We start from the raw sequence: 20,861 nt of genomic DNA on the forward strand, positions 1-20,861 counted from the left end.
CAATTCCTCGCTCCCAGGAACAGGATACTGTCTTATACAGACATAACCGAGCTCATCGGGTTCAACAGGAATAGGTTTATAGCTAGATGTGAACTGTTCAGGTTAGATACAATTGTTTTTATCACCACTACTAACTGCTGAGGCAGCTAACTAGCAGTGGTCTTAGACCCATACCCGAAACGCTTAGGATAACCATCAGTGGTCTTATACTGATGCCAACTACCCCAGAGAACTAACCCTGGTCTTATAACCAGATGGTCTTATATCCAGATACCAGCTGCTCAGGAAAGCTGACCGTGGACTTACACTAGTGTTGGGAATTGGTTGAAATCTCACAATTGATGATTGCTTCATTACCAACGAACAATCATCGACAAAAATTGGTTAGCGTCATTTTTCAGATTTTCCTATCCAGATTGTTATTGCAGATATGTATAACATGATGCACCTTGCTACTTTAAAGTGATGACTAATATATCATGAACATAAACTTCCTGGAGTCTTCAAGAAATATTCAGTCATGGTTTTGCAGTTAGTGAAGTGAGTTTTCTAAGAATTAAACACGTTTTCAGGCCCTGACAACTTCGAAGATATGTTCCATTGTCAAGTATTTCAAAGACTAAAACAGTAGTTCCAAAATCTTTTATGTTCGATTATGAGAAAATGTGATCGATTGCTTGGTCGTTTGGTCACTGCGACCAATCTTCGATTATTTAAATTAATCGGAACACCACTAACTTACACCCAGACTTTAACTGTTCAAGAGAAGCAGTGGTCTTATACCCAAATGCCAACGGCTCAGGATAACAATAAGTGGTCTTCTACCTAGATTCGAACTGCTCAGGACAACAGCCAGTGGTCTTATACCCAGATGCCCACAGCTCAACAGGACCTCCTTTCACAAAGCACTAAGGTGATCGTAAGTCACTAAGGTAACCTTAGTGCAATGTTAAAGAATGGGAGGTAAGGTTAACGTTAATAAAGGTTGCTTGGTGAAAGGAGACCCTGGACAACAGCCAGTGGTCTTACACCCACATTTCAACTGCTCAGGACAACGGTCAGTGGTCTTATACCCACATTTCAACTGCTCAGGACAACAGTCAGTGGTCTTATACCCAGATGCCAACGGCTCAAGACAAGCAGTGGTCTTATATACCCAGACGTCAACTGTTCAAGTCAACAGTCAGTGGTCTCATACCTAGATTCTAATTACTCAAGATAACTGGCAGTAGACTTTAATTATCACCTATTTACAGCAACACTACATATTTGCTCTTCATCAAATTGGCAGTGTTTGTATTGCATGTCATTTCAAGATACCATCAACTCAGCATCAACAGACCTTCCCATTATCCAACACTGACATCAATAGAGGTGTATTGAAGACAGAAAAGCAATATTTGCATCATTTATCATTTTCCCATGAAAACAAACACAGTGACATTTTGTCTGCCATTAATCAGGTCGTATCCGAATAATCTTCTTCATCAGCAAACATACACTGCAACTTTATTGGTCTCCAGATTTAGTGTTACACTGAATCAAACAGTGATTATCTGCTTTGTGTTACCAAATCGGGATGGCCTGGACTGGTAGTACACAGTGACAAGTCTATCCCACTGTCAACAGCGATAATACACCGTTGGTTATATCCCGGTGTTTATCTGGTTTATTGCATGGCGCTATCATACATGTAAATATCAGATCTCTCAACAACTCAACTTGGACCCTATACTGAGGTGGAAGTACCAGTGTTTGCAATAGGACTGCACGGTATTACCGCGTTTCAGACGATATGTATTGCAATATTTTTTCTGAGAACCGGGGGCGGTGGGGTAGCCTAATGGTTAAAGCATTGGCTCGTCATGCCGAAGACCCGGGTTCGATTCCCCACATGGGTACAATGTGTGAAGCCCATTTCTGGTGTCCCCCGCCGTGATGTTGCTGGAATATTGCTAAAAGCGGCGTAAAACCAAACTCAGTCAGTCAGTCTGAGAATCGGTATATAGGGTAAAGAACATCTATGAAGTTTTTGTGATTTTGATTATGGTTTAAATTAAAATCTACAGACTTGCATTCACAACAAATGTTGTCCTTCGTTATTCAATGACAAAACGGCATAGTGTAATAGTATAAATTGTATAAAAAAGAAAATAGAATCCCTGACTATGCAACGAAATTTTGAGATCACTGTTCAGACAAGTTGTTTGAAAGGCATTTAGAAGTTGGTGTGATGAACAACGAGGAGAGTTCTATGGATATACAACTTCTTTAATATAATATGAGCGACGTTTTGGTGTAGCTACTAACTCCGTTATCAAGCTAATTTGTATATCCATAGAACTCTCTTTGTTGTTCACTGTTATCAGAACCATAACATATATTTTTATAGGGACTTATAATGTAAACAATAGGATCTACTTGTACAATTAGTGTCACTTACTGTAAAACACTTAATTTCCAATATATCGCAATACGTTCAGACCCCCCCATGTTCTGAGCAATCTGTTCAGACCTACATGTTCAGATCCTCATAAACAGACACACAGATTCAGGCATGGCGTGGCGTGGCGTGGCATGAGTGAGTGAGTGAATTAAAATTTAAAGTCACATCGGCAATATTCAGCCATATAGTGACGAGAAAAGGTTGACATACACATTAGTTACAAGTAGTTAAATAACCAGTCATCGAAGGACTGTAAAATATCTAGAGTATCACAGATGGTGTCTAAAACTAGCTGGTAAATGTAAAAATAATTTATTCATGAAGACAATACAATATAAAAACGGGCTATAGATCGCCAGCAACCGAAGGTAGATCACCATACTAGGGACCGTGGGGACTTACAGTGCCTTTGCTACCTGCATAGACCCTAGCTGGATTTATACCATCCCCTCAGCCACTGGCGATTGTAGGAAAATTTAGCCGAAAATTAAAATAACAAAAATGCTACGTTTAAAATTTTTGGTATGTTTAAAGTTTACTTTGAAAGTTTTGGGTCTTGGCGTGGCGTGGCGTGGCGTGGCATTAGTGCGTAAATGCTGGGTTTACTGCCAAGACAAACTGTATGCCGTTTAACGCCCGAGGAAAGCCCAAAGTGATGCAAATCTCAGACATTTATCACTTTGGTTAACCACTCACCACATGGTGTTCACAAACCAAGAAACAGTCACAAGACAAACTGGATGTCCTACACAATTCCTTTCTTAAAAACATAAAATACTACAAAGAACTTAAAGACCAACCAATCATTTATATAATCAGCGGTCCTTAAGTTGTGTTGAGTAGTATAATTGCTTGTCTCCCCATTCATATCCTGTCTTATCACTGGCGTTGAGAGATTCTGGATAAAAACACAGGTCAAATACTGTAAATTCATGACAAGTGCTATCAAGATGATCGCACATGGCTGGTATTCTTCCGGAAATTAGCACAAGTACAAATCAGAAAACTTCCCACTTTGACCACTTCAAAGAAAACACAATTTACAAGAAGCAATATTATCGGAAAACAGTATATACCCAAAAAGAACTTTCTCTCAGAAGTGTTTCCGAACAGCACAAGGAATAAAAAATGTCTTCTTATTTAGCATGTGTTAGTAGGAAGATAGTATTTTAAAAATGTTGTAACCAACACACACAAAATCACAAAACATAATGTAAAAAAAGTCATAAAAAATAACCAAAACAAGGTCAAGACGTTTCTGCCAAAACATAATCTATTTCACCCACACAGTAAAAGCCTACCTAACCATCTCATCTCCTTTAACTGACATGAGAAAAGACAGGAATGACGATAAGCAAGAGTACAAAGGTGGTACAAAAACAGCACAATTAATAACCTGTGAAGATCAAAACAGTTTGAACGTAACATGTATATCATCAACAGAGAAATGCCACTTCCAGAAGCAACAGAGAAACTGCTTACCACAACAAACCGCAGCCATATATCCATTGACATGAGCTCAAGACGAGTGATTACAATAAGCTAAAGTACATCCTTCTTTTGACAGTGGTTGTTGGAAGGAACCCAAACCGTAGCTGATGCCGATGCTAGCCGAGTAACGCTCTCTTCTGCGTATTCCCTAGCATTGTTGTGACCCAATCAATACGGAAAGAGTCAATCAACTCTCAATTGCATAACCACAGCTGTAAGGCTGGATAATGAATTGTCGGAACAAAACCTGCATTAATATCAGCCTGACGCTACTTTCAAATTCAGGTGCACATTGTGAGCATCAACGATCGATCCAGCCAAACTGTTGGACTCATTTTAATATACAAGGACTCTCTGCAGTTTTAAACTTTCCCAGACAGACTGAATCGATAAATGGCTCCATGGCGGGATTAATTTATTCAAATTTAAAATTTTATTCCGAGCATGTCATTACTGGAAGAGTTGGGATAATGACAGCATTAACGAAGGTGTTAATTTCAGGTATTGTCAATCAGGTGTGAAAGTTACGACATGGTTTTAGCCCGGTATTCAATGAAAATGACACTTGATTGATTTGTGAATTTTAATCAAGGGAATTGAAACCGTATTTCCAGTCGTCTTTGTAGCCGTCCTCAATGCATCCGTTTTTATCTGATCAATTATTAACTGGAATTCCCAGACAAAATTGGTGACGCCATCCAGACAATTTCTGCGTGTATTTGCATGAGAACATAAATGATTCATTTCGGGTGAGTGATTTTATAAATTTCTGTCAAACAATCTCATCAAACACTGACGATCATACATTCCAAATCTCCAGCTGTGAAATTGATTCACTTTTGAATGTCACATTTCAAAAGACAAGAAATTGACAACTACAACAAAACTTTAAAACCGTATAATGAATGTGACAAGAAACTGACAACATGTACATTTACTTTAAATCAAGTAAAAAACAATATTTTCAAGAGGCATCAAAAACTTAATTTTTATAAAATAGGCTATTGACAATTTTTCATAATAACACCCACTATAATTAACCACTAATAATTCCAGAATTGCTGATAATGAACACGAATCAATTTGCAATGAGCGAGCAAATTACTGTTATGTGTTAATGTACAATGGGCTGGCTACAATTCGTTACAGTGAGTAATTTGTGTTTCATAATTACCAACAATGCATGGACACACCCTCTATTATTAATAATCAAAACTATTACCGCACAAAGAATAACTTGAATTGATGTTCTTTACACACTAAACATAACAGTAGCCCCTTGCAAACATGTGAAATTAGTTCACGGTTTTGTCACATCAATAATTTATATGTTCTTTCACACTTTGATAAACCTTCACTTGCAATACAAACCCTTCAGCTTAGACATATTAAACAAGATAATTATCATCATTGTTCGATTCCAATTACTTAACTTTAAAATGAAGATCAGTTGACTGTCAAATTATATTTTGCAGTCAGGAGATTTTAATCAGAAACACTTACAACACCAGTTATATTGTCAGAATTAGTTTTGTGTTAAATATAGGGATTAATGAAACGAGCGTTTAATGACTTACATAAGCCATTACAACAATGGCAGTTGTCCAGAAAGCATTACACATTGGACCAGTTGTCTCCAAAACTACTTAAATCAATGATTTCCTAAAAATCGATCTCCCATTCACACATCAAATTAAATAATTAACCAAAGCGATAATCATCCAGCTCATCACAGAACTAGCATCCAAGATAGTTCCGCATGACTTGAAAACATACGATAACAATGTTTTTACGTATTACCTTTATCGAAACTCAACTTGAAAACAACTGGGTTAAATGCAGTGTGTTAGCTACTCGAGAGATAACAGCCGTAATATCCCCACTTAGATATTCCCATGAGAACATCGTCCCGCCACATAGCATCCCTCCTTTCATAATAGCCATTGTTACCCTCGCCATTAAGTTGAATTTACCGTCAAGCACATAGATTTCAAACAATTACACTAGTACACCACAACTCCATACCCCTCGCTTACACAGAGAAGGGGGAACGTCCTTCACGGTACCATCGCTGATAAACCCTTTAACCAAACTTTAGAAAATGGAGATAATTTGGCTCATGCCGTGATGTTGCTTCATCCGACGTCATCCTCCTCATCCCTGTTAAGCCATGATTGCGATCCGACCGTACTGGCAGTAACAACCTACATTATCGCAGTTGGCGATGTTGCGACTATCTATTTTCATGGATCAATAGGATATCATGGGGGTGCAGCGAACACTATGGGAGGCTCTGTTTCATTATTGGTAATTTCGGCTCAAAAAGTTAAAAGACGACTCCGGACTTTAGTAGAAACCACATGGTTGATTTATTACGCTTTTTGAAGAAACTCAGTATGGAAGTATTGATCTCAGTGTATTGATTAGCTTTTTTCATATTCCTATGACCAATATGGCTACACAATATTTTGGTTAGAACTATACTGGAATTATCGACAGAGTAATCATTGCTATGACGTCTTTCTGTATAAAGACATGGAATGGATCAGAAGAAATTGTTGAAAGGTTATTCAGTGCATATGCATATTTTCAAGTAATCAGAATAAAATTGCCTGGTTCTGTGGAAAAAGTACGGAATATAACATTCAAATGTTTTCATAACACTGACGTCTAATCTGACAAACTGAGTCACTTCGAAGACAAATATGAAGTTAGAAATTCTACATATAGCCCTCAGCAGCACTGAATATTTAAACTGACTGACTGAGTTTGGTTTTACGCTGCTTTTAGCAATGTTCCAGCAACATCCCGGCGGGAATATTTAAACATTAAATAGCAGTTTGTTTAAATTGTATCCTTTATTGATTTTCGGACAAGAATCTGTTGTTTAAATGACTTTTACGGAATCTTTGAACGGCTTTAAGATGTGATACAGATAAAGGCAAGAACTTATGGATGATAACTTCTTTATTTGGAGAACACATATATTCTTACTCCTTCATCAGGTAACTTATACGGAGAAAAAACCAAATTGAAATTGATCACCCAATCATATGTTTTATAACTGTAAAATCAGATCAAAAGGAAATACTTCAGAGTGAGTGAGTGGTTTAATGCCAAATTGAACTCCGTCCAGTTATATCAGCGTATATGAGCCAAGTACTTCAGAGTGAGCGAGGTGAGTTTTAATGCCAATTTGAACTCCCTCCAGTTATATCAACGTATATGAGGCCCAGTACTTCAGAGTGAGTGAGTGAGTGAGGTTTAATGCCAATTTGAACTCCGTCCAGTTATATCAACGTATATGAGCCCAGTACTTCAGAGTGAGTGAGTGAGTGAGTGAGTGAGGTTTACAATTATATGAGCCCAGTACTTCAGAGTGAGTGAGTGAGTGAGTGAGTGAGTGAGTTTTAAAGCCAATTTGAACTCCTTCCAGTTACATGAGCCCAGTGCAAGAGGGAAGCCTGAAGTGATACAGACATTTACCGTTAGTGAAACCCACAGCATGGGAATGGTACCAACAAACCGAGAAACATAACCAGCCACGCCAGGATTCAAACCCAGAATTACAGGTTTCTTGCATTCACATGGAACAACTGTGCACCATGATATATATATTCAGTAGTGCATGCTTTGAATAAATATATTTTATCAAAAGATTTTCTGACAAGATGACATGCTTATGTTGCGAAAAATTGAAAAGAAACCAGTCACCTAATGCCACATTTTGTAACCCAAGACGTCATGTATCACTAGTCTTGCTCTACTGTATCATAATGATTCATATATACCGTAACTTCAAAACTGTGTTGTTTTCGTTATAGTTTTCACTTTCACTTTCAAAACACAAACAGAGATATGAGTGAGTGAGTTTGGTTTTACGCCACATTTAGCAATATTCCAGCAATATCACAGCGGAGGACATCAGAAATGAGCTTCACATTTACCCATGCGGGGTATCGAACCCGGGTCTTCAGCGTGACAAGCGAACGCTTTAACCAATAGGCTACCCCTCCGCCCAAAACTCATAAGACGTCACAAGGATGTCTCCAATTAATTAATCACATCATTAGCTAAGAATTGCCTTAAGGTAACTGCAATAGGTTTAAGACAGCTCAGTAATAGCAGCTCTAATCTTATGTCTGTTGTAATTCTAGCCACTAAGACTAATTTCAGTTATGAGCTGCAAAGATTTGGAAAAGACAGCTTCATGAATACACCAAGAGTATATTTGTCTATAAACTGTAAGGGAGTTTCCTGGGTACTTAAAATTAAAGTCACATCTTTCAGGAGCAATGTTGTTTGAATGCTAAAAGCCCCAACTCTAATGTCTAATCTTCTCATACTCAAAGTCTTATCTTCTGTAAAGATACCACACATCAAGGCTCGTTTCAATTGCCAGTGACACTGAACTCTATTGCAACGATGAGTATTTTCTGCCTGAAAGTAGGACATTATGTCCCAAACAACCGATGATGGTGTAAGAGGCAACTTATGGATTTGGTAATCAGACTCAGTGACTGGTTGATCATGGTTGAGTGTTTCATCATATCACATGGTTTGTTGGTGAGGTTGAGGTGAAATTGGGTTTAACGTCGTGCTTGAGAATATTTAGCTCATATGACAACGTGCATGCGTGTGTATGTGTATGTCGCTTGCTTGTACTAGCCCAAACTGAAGCTGGTTTTATAGTGCTAGCCCACTGAGATACCATGCCGCAGTGAAGCATGAATACCCCACTCAGACACATTATACTGACTCCGAGCCCAGTCTTTGTTGTACCCATTAATGCAAGTAGCCAGGCAGGGACCAACAAATTACCATATTTTAACGTCTTTTGGTATGGCGCGGTCAGGGGATCGAACCAGCGACCTTCCGGTTCTCGTGTTTCATCATACATGGATTGTTGGTCATAATATTAATCATTGGATCATCTGGCCCAGACTTAATTGTTTACAGGCGATGTCATATTGCTTAATATTGATGAGTGATCTGTCACACTGCAAATACTTAGAAAAACATGAAATGGCTCAAAGTAAACACAGAATTATTGATGATGATGATGATGATCATGACGCCGGCGACAATGGTGAGTGAGTGTGGTTTTACGCCGCTTTTAGCAATATTCAACAATATCATGGCGGGGACACCAGAAATGGGCTTAACACATTGTACCCATGTGGGGTCGGCGACAATGAACATGAGGATATTGATGATGATGATGATGATGATGATGATATTTTTGTAGCATTTGCCTAAACAGCAACAAAAATGACATTAAGTTCTGTGTATTTAGCATGTTAGTCACAAAGTTGTCATTCTTTGTCAAGCATTACAATTTCTTGTCAAAAGATTAAGTTACGTTTCCATTGTTGAAAGTCGGTGGGAACTACCTACAACTTCTCAATACAAGCACTCAACTTCACATCTAACACACATATAATACACTTCTTGCAAAACATACAAAAACTATTCTAAGTGAAAATGGATCCATATTAGCATGATTACTATACCTGGAGCATTAATCAGCAAAATGTTATTTCCATGAAACCAACATCAACATTCTCCATGGCATCCCACCCTGGGGAGGAGGAGTCACGTTTCAAAGACTAAAAAATGAGCGTGTGTAATTGAGTAAAACCTTCATTATTCTCAAGATTTTTTCCCCAGTTGCAAGCCAAGAAAAGACTGGACAAAGTCATCATAATAAACCTAATCTTCAGATTGTTTCAACTTGGGAGATAGCACTTCTATGAAAACATGGATTTGTTGACAGAGCAAACACAGACTTTCTTCTATTACAGCCGGGATGTACCTCCAACCTTGCTTGTATTTCCATAGAATACTGTACTACGTACTACACGAGATAGGCCTGTAATTCTGACCTTATCATATCAAACCTTTCCACCACATGGGACCCTTCTCCGAACCTTCCCAGAGACCATCTGAGCCTTCCTTCCTACCCATGTTCATTGATGATAAATATATTTATATACTTGATATACTTCTCACTCCTCAACCTTCGGAGAATCGGTTTCACCGGCAAGGCTTACTGTGTGTTTATTGTGGCGAGTCCTCTTGCAAATGTAAATCAACCCTAAAGAACTCAGTATTTGCATGCTGCATTGAATGGCTTTAGTTATGCAGGCAGTACAAACTTGTTTGGGGGTTTAAAGCTCGGACTCCAACATTTACTTGTTGTGATTAATTGATGCTGAAAATGAGGAAATTCAAATGAGTTATCTGTACAGCGCTAGTAGAAGTTGACATTTAGATATGTCCTACAGCGAATGAGTGAACATACAAGTTATCTAACATATGTTATATTTGGGATTACACTTTCTTAGTAAAGTACAAATTCTAGCCATTCTTAGGGATGAGTCCCATCCAGAATTAAGAACCCACACCCTCAGAGTCAGGAAACCTAATCATACAAGTTATCGCCATCATCATCATCTTAATATTTCTTCATCATAATTACCATTGTCATCATCATCATTATCTTAATATTTCTTCATCATCATAATTACCATTGTCATCATCATCATCATATTTCTTCATCATCATCATTATCATTGTCATCATCTTCATCATCATAATTACCATTGTCATCATCATCATATTTCTTCATCATCATCATCTTAATATTTCATCAACATAATTACCATTGTCATCACCATCATCATTTTAATATTTCTTCATCATAATTACCATTGTCATCATCATAATATTTCTTCATCATAATTACTATTGTCATCATCTTCTTCCATATTTCTTCATCATCATAATATTTCTTCATCATCATTTACCATAATATCTTAATCATCATCATCATAATTACCCTTTCATCATCTTAATATTTCTTCATCATCATCTTCTTAATATTTCTTCATCATCATAATTATTACTTTCATTCATCATCTTAATATTTCTTCATCATCATCTTAATATTTCTTCATCATCATAATTACCCTTTCATCATCTTCATAATATTTCATCATCATCATCTTAATATTTCTTCATCATCATAATTACCCTTTCATCATCTTAATATTTCTTCATCATCATCTTAATATTTCTTCATCATCATAATTACCCTTTCATCATCTTAATATTTCTTCATCATCATAATTACCATTGTCATCATCCATCATCATCATCTTTACACATTTATTGCGATACCCTAATCAGTTTCATGCATCTAAATTGCCTTCAGCCCATCTTTCACTGCACATTTTGAATTAAAGTGCACCTATGATAGTCACGACACAAACACTACATAGTATTATATAAAAAATATGTCGAATGATGAATGACTAACACTGTCTGAGATTATCATGACTTGCTTGTTTGATTATCTTGTAAACTGTGTCATGCCTCAACATGATAAGGGATCTGAACAAATAAATAAAGGCAAAGACTGATGAGGTCCCTAGATTAAAAAACAACAGGAGAGGATGTCAAGGTCAACATTATCCAACATTATTTAAAACAACCATATCAATCATCATAAAGCTGGAATATTGGCATTAAACAAACAAACAAATGTAAAAAAAACATGTAAAACTGGAGACACTTATCCAGCCTGTTCTGCCTGTTTATCAGTTGCATCTATTTGATCATATGGATTGCTAGTAGTGTTGGGAATTGGTTGAAATCTCACAATTGATGATTGCTTCATTACCAACGAACAATCATCGAAGAAAAATTGGTTAGCGTCATTTTTCAGATTTCCTACCAAGGTTGTTATTGCAGATACGTATAACATGATGCAACTTGCTACTTTAAAGTGATGAGTAATATATCATGAACATAAACTTCCTGGAGTCTTCAAGAAATATTCAGTCATGACTTTTCAGTTAGTGAAGTGAGTTTTCTAAGAATTAAACAAGTTTTCAGGCCCTGACAACTTCGAAGATATGTTCCATCGTCAAGTGTTTCAAACACTAAAACAGCCGTTCCAAAATCGTTTGTGTTCGATTATGAGAAAATGTGATCGATTCGTTTGGTCACTTCGACCAATCTTCGATTATTTCAATTAATCGGAACACCACTAATTGCTAGAAGACTAGGAGATTTATATTTACTATATAATGTACCCTGTATGAAAATAAACATGGCCTCAACTGCTGCCGATGTTTATAACTTCCTGCATGGGGACCACTTCACCTCCATCTACTTTTTCATGTTTAATCCTTTCAAATCTCAAGTGACCTTTTACCCAGCTTGTATTCTGTTTGTTGAAATCAAGAACAAAGTGCTGCAATTTCCTGAAACATTACTTTTAAGCAAGCAACAAAGTTCAAATTACATCAACTTGGAACGAACAGAAAACAAATTCAGATACATCAACAAGCCACATTCCTGCATAGACCACATTCCATCTCATCATAACTATAATGAAATTCTTCCACAAATTTCTTCATTACTGTTAACGAGGCAGACAATAATTATAACTTGTAACCAACATCGACTCCCAAGAAGAAATCTTGGTGGGTATGCCATTGATGATGGCAAAGCAACAGGTATGAGAGCATCAATCGGCGGCGCCAACCAGTATGAGTAAGAGGGGGAGGGCCAGAGGCAGGGGGAGGGTGATGGAGACGAGGTATGGAGTAAGGGGATGGTGGGAGGGAGGCCACACGCTACCAACTTCCTGTGAGGTGAATTTGAAATCATCTCTGTCCCTCGATAATTTGCCTACCCAGTGTTTCTGACAATGAAGAATATACAAGCCCGCTTCCCGATGCCAAGAATAACATCTTTGTTTCTTCTACAAAGTAATTCCACCTGCTAGCCTTGTACATGTAAGTGACTGAAAACACAGCACGTGAATACACTGTAGGCACTGATCCAAGCCTCGACACAATCCCGACACAATCCACCAACACGGACACGCTTCTGTAAACATTTCTCTGAGGAACATATGAACGAACTCCGGAATAGAACAGATTTCTTTTCTGCTGTGGATAAAAATATCCCATTTGTCTTGGCAGAAAGTTGTAAATAATGGATAGGTTATAAAAAACAGTTATGAATTCATTTCAAGACTTTCAAACAGGCTCTCGCTCGTTTGTCATTCCATGAAATTCAGCTGAACTGTGACATAAGATTGCTGTGCCACGCTTAAAGATTGACATGCGAGGCTGATCAACAGAAAACAATGTATCTTAAGCCTTGGGAGGTCGCAAGTTTCATCACAGTAAGCACAAAGAAAGATTGGGGGCATGATCCATAAACAGACAGCATGTTTCCCATAAAGAATGCTTTGTTAATAAACAGGTTGCATGTTCAAACTAGTGAATGCACGTTCAGTGGGCAGACTCCTAGTTCAGTGGGCAGACTCCTTGTTCAGTGGAACCTTGTTCAGTGGGCAGACTCCTTGTTCAGTGGACAGACTGTGTGTTCAGTGGGCAGACTCTTTGTTCAGTGGACAGACTGTGTGTTCAGTGGGCAGACTCCTTGTTCAGTGGACAGACTGTGTGTTCAGTGGGCAGACTCTTTGTTCAGTGGACAGACTGTGTGTTCAGTGGGCAGACTCTTTGTTCAGTGGACAGACTCTTTGTTCAGTGGGCAGACTCCTTGGGCAGACTAATTGTATGGACAAACCGCTTGTTCAATGGACAAACCCCTTGTTCAACAGACATACAAATTGTTTATTGGACAAATGCATGTTCGATGGATCGAGAGCATGTTCATTAGACAAACTGCATGTTCAATGGACAAACTGCTTGTTAAAAGGAAAAACGGATTGTTCATTGGACACACTGCTTGTTCATTGGACACACTGCTTGTTCAATGGACACACTGCTTTTTCATTGGAGACACTGCATCTTCCAAGGACCTACAGCTTGCTTACTAAACAGATTGCATGTTCAATGGAAAACTGCTTGTTCAATGGAAAAACTGTATGCCCAATGCTCAGATTGCATGTCGGAATAAGTTACACGACCACATGATGAGAAGGAATTTGATCAGTTTTAGCACAACCTAAACCAATCCCACTTGCACTGGTGGTGTGCGCAGCTGCACGTGACGCAAAAAGTGTGCAGCTGCACTCAGTTGGATGTCCACTAATTCAATCCATGCCTTTGATCAAGGTGTGAAATACATAATTGATGAACTCTGCAAAGTAGGAGCGAAATCGCTGTCAGGTTTATTATTATGCACAAGAGAGCCTGGTGCATGGCTGACAATGATATCATATCAACATGCTCCATGCTGGGCGTGAGCTGCATAAACTGGTTACATGGACCGACTGTTTTATGAGAAGCTTGTCCAGGTATATAGACATAAAGATATGTTATCTTGACTGAAATAATCGCAACAGGTAGATGTGTGTTAGGCTAATGCCTAGTCTCTGATTATATATAATTTTGACTGTAACAAATAAACCCATTATAACTGAAAAGGAGCCCCAGGGAGACCAGAGATTCTGGGGAAATCTAGACTTGCTTCATTTAGGGCTTTGGTATTGCAGGGAGGGCTAGGCTGTAGGGAAAATAATATGGTTCAGGGACTGTGGACAGACTAGATGTTTGTTTCAGGCCTTGCATGTATATATATAACTTTCACTGACAATAAAGATGAGAGAACTTGAAATAAAATCTAACCATGCCAGAATTCTGTCATGAAAGTAGAAAAAGCGAGTGAGAGTCAGTTTGGTTCAACGCTGTAGTATTCAGTATTTCAGCTACATCACGATGTGTCACTGACTGACTGACTGAGTTTAGTTTTACGCTGCTTATATAAATATTCCAGCAATATCACGGCGGGGGACACCAGAAATGGGCTTCACACATTGTGCCCATGTGGGGAATCGAACCCGGGTCTTCGGCGTGATGAGCCAACGCTTTACCGACTAGGCTACCCCGCTGCCCCTCACGGCGTGTCAGGTTAATGTTGGACTGACTGACTGACTGAGTTTGGTTTTACACCGCTTTTAGCAATATTCCAGCAACATCACGGCGAGGGACACCAAAAAGTTAATGTTGGAGGAAAGGTGAGGTGAAATTGGGTTTAACGTCATGCTTGAGAATATTTCGCTCATATGACGACGTGCATGCGTGTGTATGTGTATGTGAGGCTGCTTGTAATAGCCCAGACTGAAGCTGGTTTTATAGTGCTAGCCCACTGAGATACCATGCCGCAGTGAAGCATGAATACCCCACTCAGACACATTATACTGACTCCGAGCCGACCAGTCCTTGTTGTACCCATAAATGCCGAGCGCCAGGCAGGAACCAACAAGTACGATATTTTAACGTCTTTTGGTATGACGCGGTCGGGGATCGAACCCGCGACCTTCTGCTCTCCAGGCGGACGCTCTAACCACTACACCACAGAGGCGGTCGTTGGAGGACAGACTGAGGTGATGCACTACTTCTGTGAGACCCATGAACACTGGGATGGTGCTAACAGTAATACAAACATAAAGTGGGAACTGAACTTGGACTGTGTGTATAACTGGTATACTCCTATACCACAATACACTTCTCAATTTCAAACGATTCATATTATTATTATAATTATTATATGGGTATTTATATAGCACTATAGTACATCCCACATGCATGCTCAAAGCACTTCTTTGTTTTTCCCTCGATCATTGGATGTCAATCTCAGCGGCACATCATATTATCAATCTCAACTCCCTGGGGAGCTACAACTCTTGTAGCCACTAAGCACACTGAGTTAATGTGACTTTCCCATCCTTACGATACCCATTCACAGCTGGGTGGACTGGGACACAGGTGATCGGAAAAAAAGTCATAGGAAAAAATGTCATGGAAAAAGTAGTCACAGTACTTTGTCCAAGTTTACTGCACGTTGCTGTACCCGCAACTAGGTGTTTGCATATATTCATGTGGCCACCATCTGGCCATATACCAACGGATTCATGGGTTCTTTAAGTGCACAGGGTTGTGTACTGTACACTAGGGGTTGTGACAACACCGAAAGAGTCTGCACACAAATTTAAAGTTGACTCCAAGGTTTTTACACCCGGTCACATATTGCAGTATCTTTTATAAGAACTTGTATATTAGGTAAAAGATCATAAGTTTTGTGATTATCTCAATGGTTAAGTTACAATCTACACCAACTTTCACAACTGATGTTCCCTTTTGTAATAAATTGACAAACGGCAAACTATACAAACTCCATACTGCATGAAAAAAGGAAAAAAGAATCCGTAACTATCAAGCCTTATTCTTAAACTGATGTAATCAGAACCATAACACATTTTGTACAATCAGCATCACTCTCCCAATATGTCGCAATATGTATCGCACTAGGGGTAAACAAATTACAAAGTACTGCTTTACAACTAATTTGCCAAAACACTGCCCCAATCTAATCCCATGATCATAGTTTCCAGGAAGGGCAAGGGATGCAACTCTGCACAGCAAACTGCAGTACTTTAGTGAGTGAGTGAGGGAGTTTTGGTTGTACACCGCTTTTAGCAATATTCCAGCAATAACACCAGGGCATCACACATTGTACTCATGTTGGAAATAGAAACCTGGGTCCCATTCCTCAAAGCGATCATAGCGCTAAGATGGTCGTAACTCCCATATTTTAACATAGACTTACGACCGTCGTAGCGCTACGATCGCTTTGAGGAACGGGCCCCTGGTCTTCAGGTTGATGAGCGAACGCTTTAGCAACCAGGCTACCCTCCGGCAGTGCCTTAGATCACTGAGGCGTCCATGCCCTAATGGCTTGTAGAATTTTGTAAATTTGAGGCATCTTATTAGGTGTCATTATTTGAACTGTAACAATCTTGAGCTGATATCAGTATAATCACATAGTCCTTCAAAGTCACATGTCATTCATGACATCCTTGCCATGCAGTCATGACATCTGCCAAGGATGACAAAAGGAATGTCTTTTCAACTAAGTACCTTATCATTTCAGCTTGCGAAACAATCGAACATCCTAAACATGGTCATTTTCATTTCCAATTCGCCTCGGCGAGACTTAAACTCTAGGGACAGATAACAATATAATGTTATCAATGAGCTGTAAACATGAGTTCCTGAGCAATAGCCGCTTGTCAACCACACTTGGCAGAATGATGGGAAACATCCGGTCCGCCCACCTTAGTATTGATAATGTCACCCGAAAACACAAGCCGCAGATAGGACTACAATATCAACAGTGGTATGGACAGCTCCTCGTGGATCTGCTATCAGGAATCATTAATCTTGGCGATTAATTTGACAATAACAAAAGTAATGCCAGGTATTTCAACCTATTTATCAAACAGTCACGACGAGTGATTTGACTAGACAATGTGTAAAGACACCTCGAGTTGACACAAGCACACGCGACACATGTTGCAAGCAAATCAGGAGAAGCTGTGGGTCCAATGAGTAGACACCGTTAGTTGCCTTCAGTTAGCCACCTAAGACTCTCCAGTTGCAAATTGGGTATTACAATACTTTTAGCACTATTCCCGCTAGGGCTGCGCAATATAACCGGTTTACCGGTTCAGACATGAAAACGATACGTATTGCGATATGCTGATCGAAAACCGGTATTTTGACATGCATTCGGAAAACTTCGTAACACTCGGAAATCTTCGGATATTTCTGTTTTTTTAATTGTTCTTTTCCCTGTTTCATTAGTGCCAAATGCTACTTACATTTTTATTTTGTCATGATTAAAAGTTTTTATAAAAGGTTAATCAATCATAGTGATTTTGTTGTGTTTTTGCTTTATAATCAAGCATTAACTTGAGTAGTTTTTGTTAAAAAAATAATCCTTGCAATATATTGCAATACATATCGCAATATATGCTTCCGCATCGCAATATATCGCAATATGAATATTCTCTGCAATACCCACCCCTAATTCCCGCAACAGAACACTGGAAACACAACAATTGGGATTCACACATATGGGGGGATTCATGGTTGGTGCCGCAGTCGGCAATAATCCAGACAATCCAGTGATCAACAGCATTAGCATCGATCTGCGCAATTGGGAACCGATGACACCTGTCAACCGAGTCAGCGAGTCTGACCACCCAATCCTGTTAGTCGCCTCTGACGATAAGCATGGGTTACTGCAGACCAATTCTAACCCTGACATTCATGGGTATATGGGAAATTGAACCTGGGCCTTCTGTCTGACTAGCAAGCGCTTTAACCTCGACCCCATCGGCCTTAAAATGCATCAAAGTAACTACCTCAATTAAAATTACAAGAACACAAGAAGTCATTTCGCTTTGCAATATAATCTTGCAACTAACCAAGGTTAAAAATATAATATGACTAAAAATGATGTTTTACAAACACTTACAAATCCTATAAATTGCACCATTTTATAAAGACAAAATTAACATTTCTCATAAATTCACATATAAGGCAAGACTAATTTTATTTCTTGTTTTTCGGATTCGCCGGTCTTATTTGTTCACGAATAAGAAAATTAAATTAAATTTCCCCACTCAAAAAATAAAATCCTAATGTTTTTACAGGCCAATAATGTAAACTTACCCCCAAATTTTTTGGATTGTCCTTTGCCCCATATACACTTCATAAATTGCCAAAAGTAAAACACTTTTAGTATTAAAAAGTAATATTACTTTGACTGGTGATTTTTATATTTATTCTTATTCCCTGCTGCCTTTAGGTTTTCTGAGGACAAAAATCCATAAAACAAGAAATAAAATTGGTCTGGCCTAAGGAACATAAATCAAATAAATATTATTTCAAATCAATATAGCCCATTAATCAATATCGCCACTTAAAGAGTCTTACGACTCCCTTGAAATTATCAATAGCATCTCATATATCGGGAATAATACGTAGATCAAGTCAAAATAACGCCTTTCAAAATTTCAGTATGCATCACTGAAACTGAAATAATTAAATAGAACTGAGTAAAGTGGATTGATGGATTACATAAATGACACCAATGTGTTTGCTCTTGTTTCTATTAACATGGCAACTAAGAGTCGCGCAGAAAGTGAAAGTGATGTTCCATACAGTCCCTATGTATACTGAATAAAATATTACTGTCAATATCGTATTCAGTTTCACCTTAGTTGAGGGTACTGTATTGGCCATAATCAGTGCTCGCTTCCAGTAACCACAACTTAACCTTCTTAACTGATCATTTAGCAAGTTTAATCAGTGTCCCACACAAAGACCAATCACTCACATGATATTCCACATTTTGTTGTGTATTTTAAAAAACTGTTATGAAAAAAGTATATTCATCAACTCTTCAAATTCATTTATTACTGCTTGATCGCCGACCCAACAAATGTTACTGTGTTTCAAACAAACATCCCCAGTAGCTGAGCACTCACCACTCTTATTAAGTTATTTCAGTGAATAGGGTACATTTACACCACCAATAATGCACACAAAAAGTAACCCTGGTGAAATAATCCATACCATTTCCAATGTAATTTGATAATCTGCATCTTATAATTTTCCTATTTTATTCATATCTTGTTACATTATAACACAAATGAGAATTCTACACGCGTGGTAGGATGTGGTTAAGGGCTATATATACCCGCCAAATCTCCCCGCCTACTCGTGAGTATGTACACAAGATATTGCAACACCGGACCAGTGGACACACCTTCCAATTCCTCGACCACGTGTACTCGTTTGAGAGTAACATTCAAATTAAATCTTGATTAGACATCGAATATATACATAACTCCAAATAGCAGTGCTTGTGAACCACAAAACAGCCTTGTATCGTGAAAAAATACATTGTAAATATCGGTGTCAAGCAATTGACGAGTATCGTGTCACTTCTTAAGCTTCGCCTGACATTGACAAGTGTGTCATACATCCTTGCGATGGGACATACGCTCTAAGGAAAACCCTCCCGTCATTATTAACCAATGAATCTGCCATATTATTTGTGTAAATGACGGATAAGCACTGGATATATGTCAACGGTGTAGGACATGCCTGTGGGAGACATGTCGACTCTTTTCGCACATAAATATAAGTCCCACCGTGGGACAGGAAGTCTTGTCCGCCATCTTGAGCTTGACATATTTGGGTTCTCGCGCAAAAAATGGAAATCATGTGTCATTTTGTCCTGAAATCAAATGCACCGAAGCAAAACGAGAGGTGACAAGGTGCGTGTATTGTCAATTCTTACCTCCGAATACACGCCATTACGTTCTGTCATAAGCATTCCGGACACCATCAAGTCGAGTCCATGAACTCGTGTAAGTAGGCGAGAGATGTAAATTACGGGTCAAGGTCGCATAAGTGGGGTATCCCCCCATGACGTCATGTATTTTTTTTTCTTAGGGAGTTCCCGCGAAATTATTTCAAAACGCCTGACATACCAACAAGTGGAAATGTCGAACATATCTCCAAAGACGTTTACTATTAATTCAGTGTTACTTTCTGGAGTGTGTTTGGAAAAAGGTGTTAAACAAATCGAAACAGCCTCATCATCATCTGCTCATGAGGTTGTCAACGTTTCGGCACTGTTCTATAAATAGCTAAATGTCGGTGTTGGTCAGGTCTCACTTTCGACACCACAAGTTATCGGAATTGACACTATTATGATAGTGGATTTTTTTAATGAATGCAACATTTCAACGCGATACGTACACGCTATGCTGACAGAACGCTGCCACATACCGTCAGACAGGTGCTCGCTGTATATGACGTCATAACTGTCCATTATGACGTCACCCTTGTGCCAACGATCACCAGATGCGACGGACTTAGCAAATCTGGAAGTAAGGTTCATTGATGAGGCTGACGTGTTCGTGGGTCGTGTTCATGATATCAATCAATAGACTGACGGACTGAGTTTAGTTTTACGCCGCTTTGAGCAATATTCCAGCAATATCATGGCGGGGAACACCAGAAATGGGCTTCACACATTTTGCCCATGTGGGGAATCGAACCCGGGTCTTCGGCGTGAC

General features: G+C 38.8%; 1 protein-coding gene across 2 annotated transcripts in view; it reads right to left on the reverse strand.

Moving 5' to 3' along the window:
* Positions 1 to 20,164, reverse strand: part of LOC124258113 (tyrosine-protein kinase SRK2-like) — a 126,706-nt gene extending 106,542 nt beyond the window's left edge. The window contains exon 1 of one of the 2 annotated variants that reach the window (XM_046692182.1): positions 20,078 to 20,164. Coding sequence is in view for 1 of the 2 variants with exons in the window: in XM_046692181.1 (XP_046548137.1) it covers positions 3,929 to 3,947 (19 nt within the window). In the remaining variant the exon portion in view is untranslated. Of the gene's footprint in view, positions 1 to 3,928; positions 4,044 to 20,077 lie in introns of those variants that run through there. The other variant, XM_046692181.1, reaches the window with a different exon arrangement.
* Between the last annotated feature and the right edge of the window lie 697 nt (positions 20,165 to 20,861).

Source organism: Haliotis rubra, unplaced genomic scaffold (assembly GCF_003918875.1).
Source record: "Haliotis rubra isolate DU_JTF1 unplaced genomic scaffold, ASM391887v1 Scf683, whole genome shotgun sequence".
Lineage (NCBI taxonomy): Eukaryota > Metazoa > Mollusca > Gastropoda > Lepetellida > Haliotidae > Haliotis > Haliotis rubra.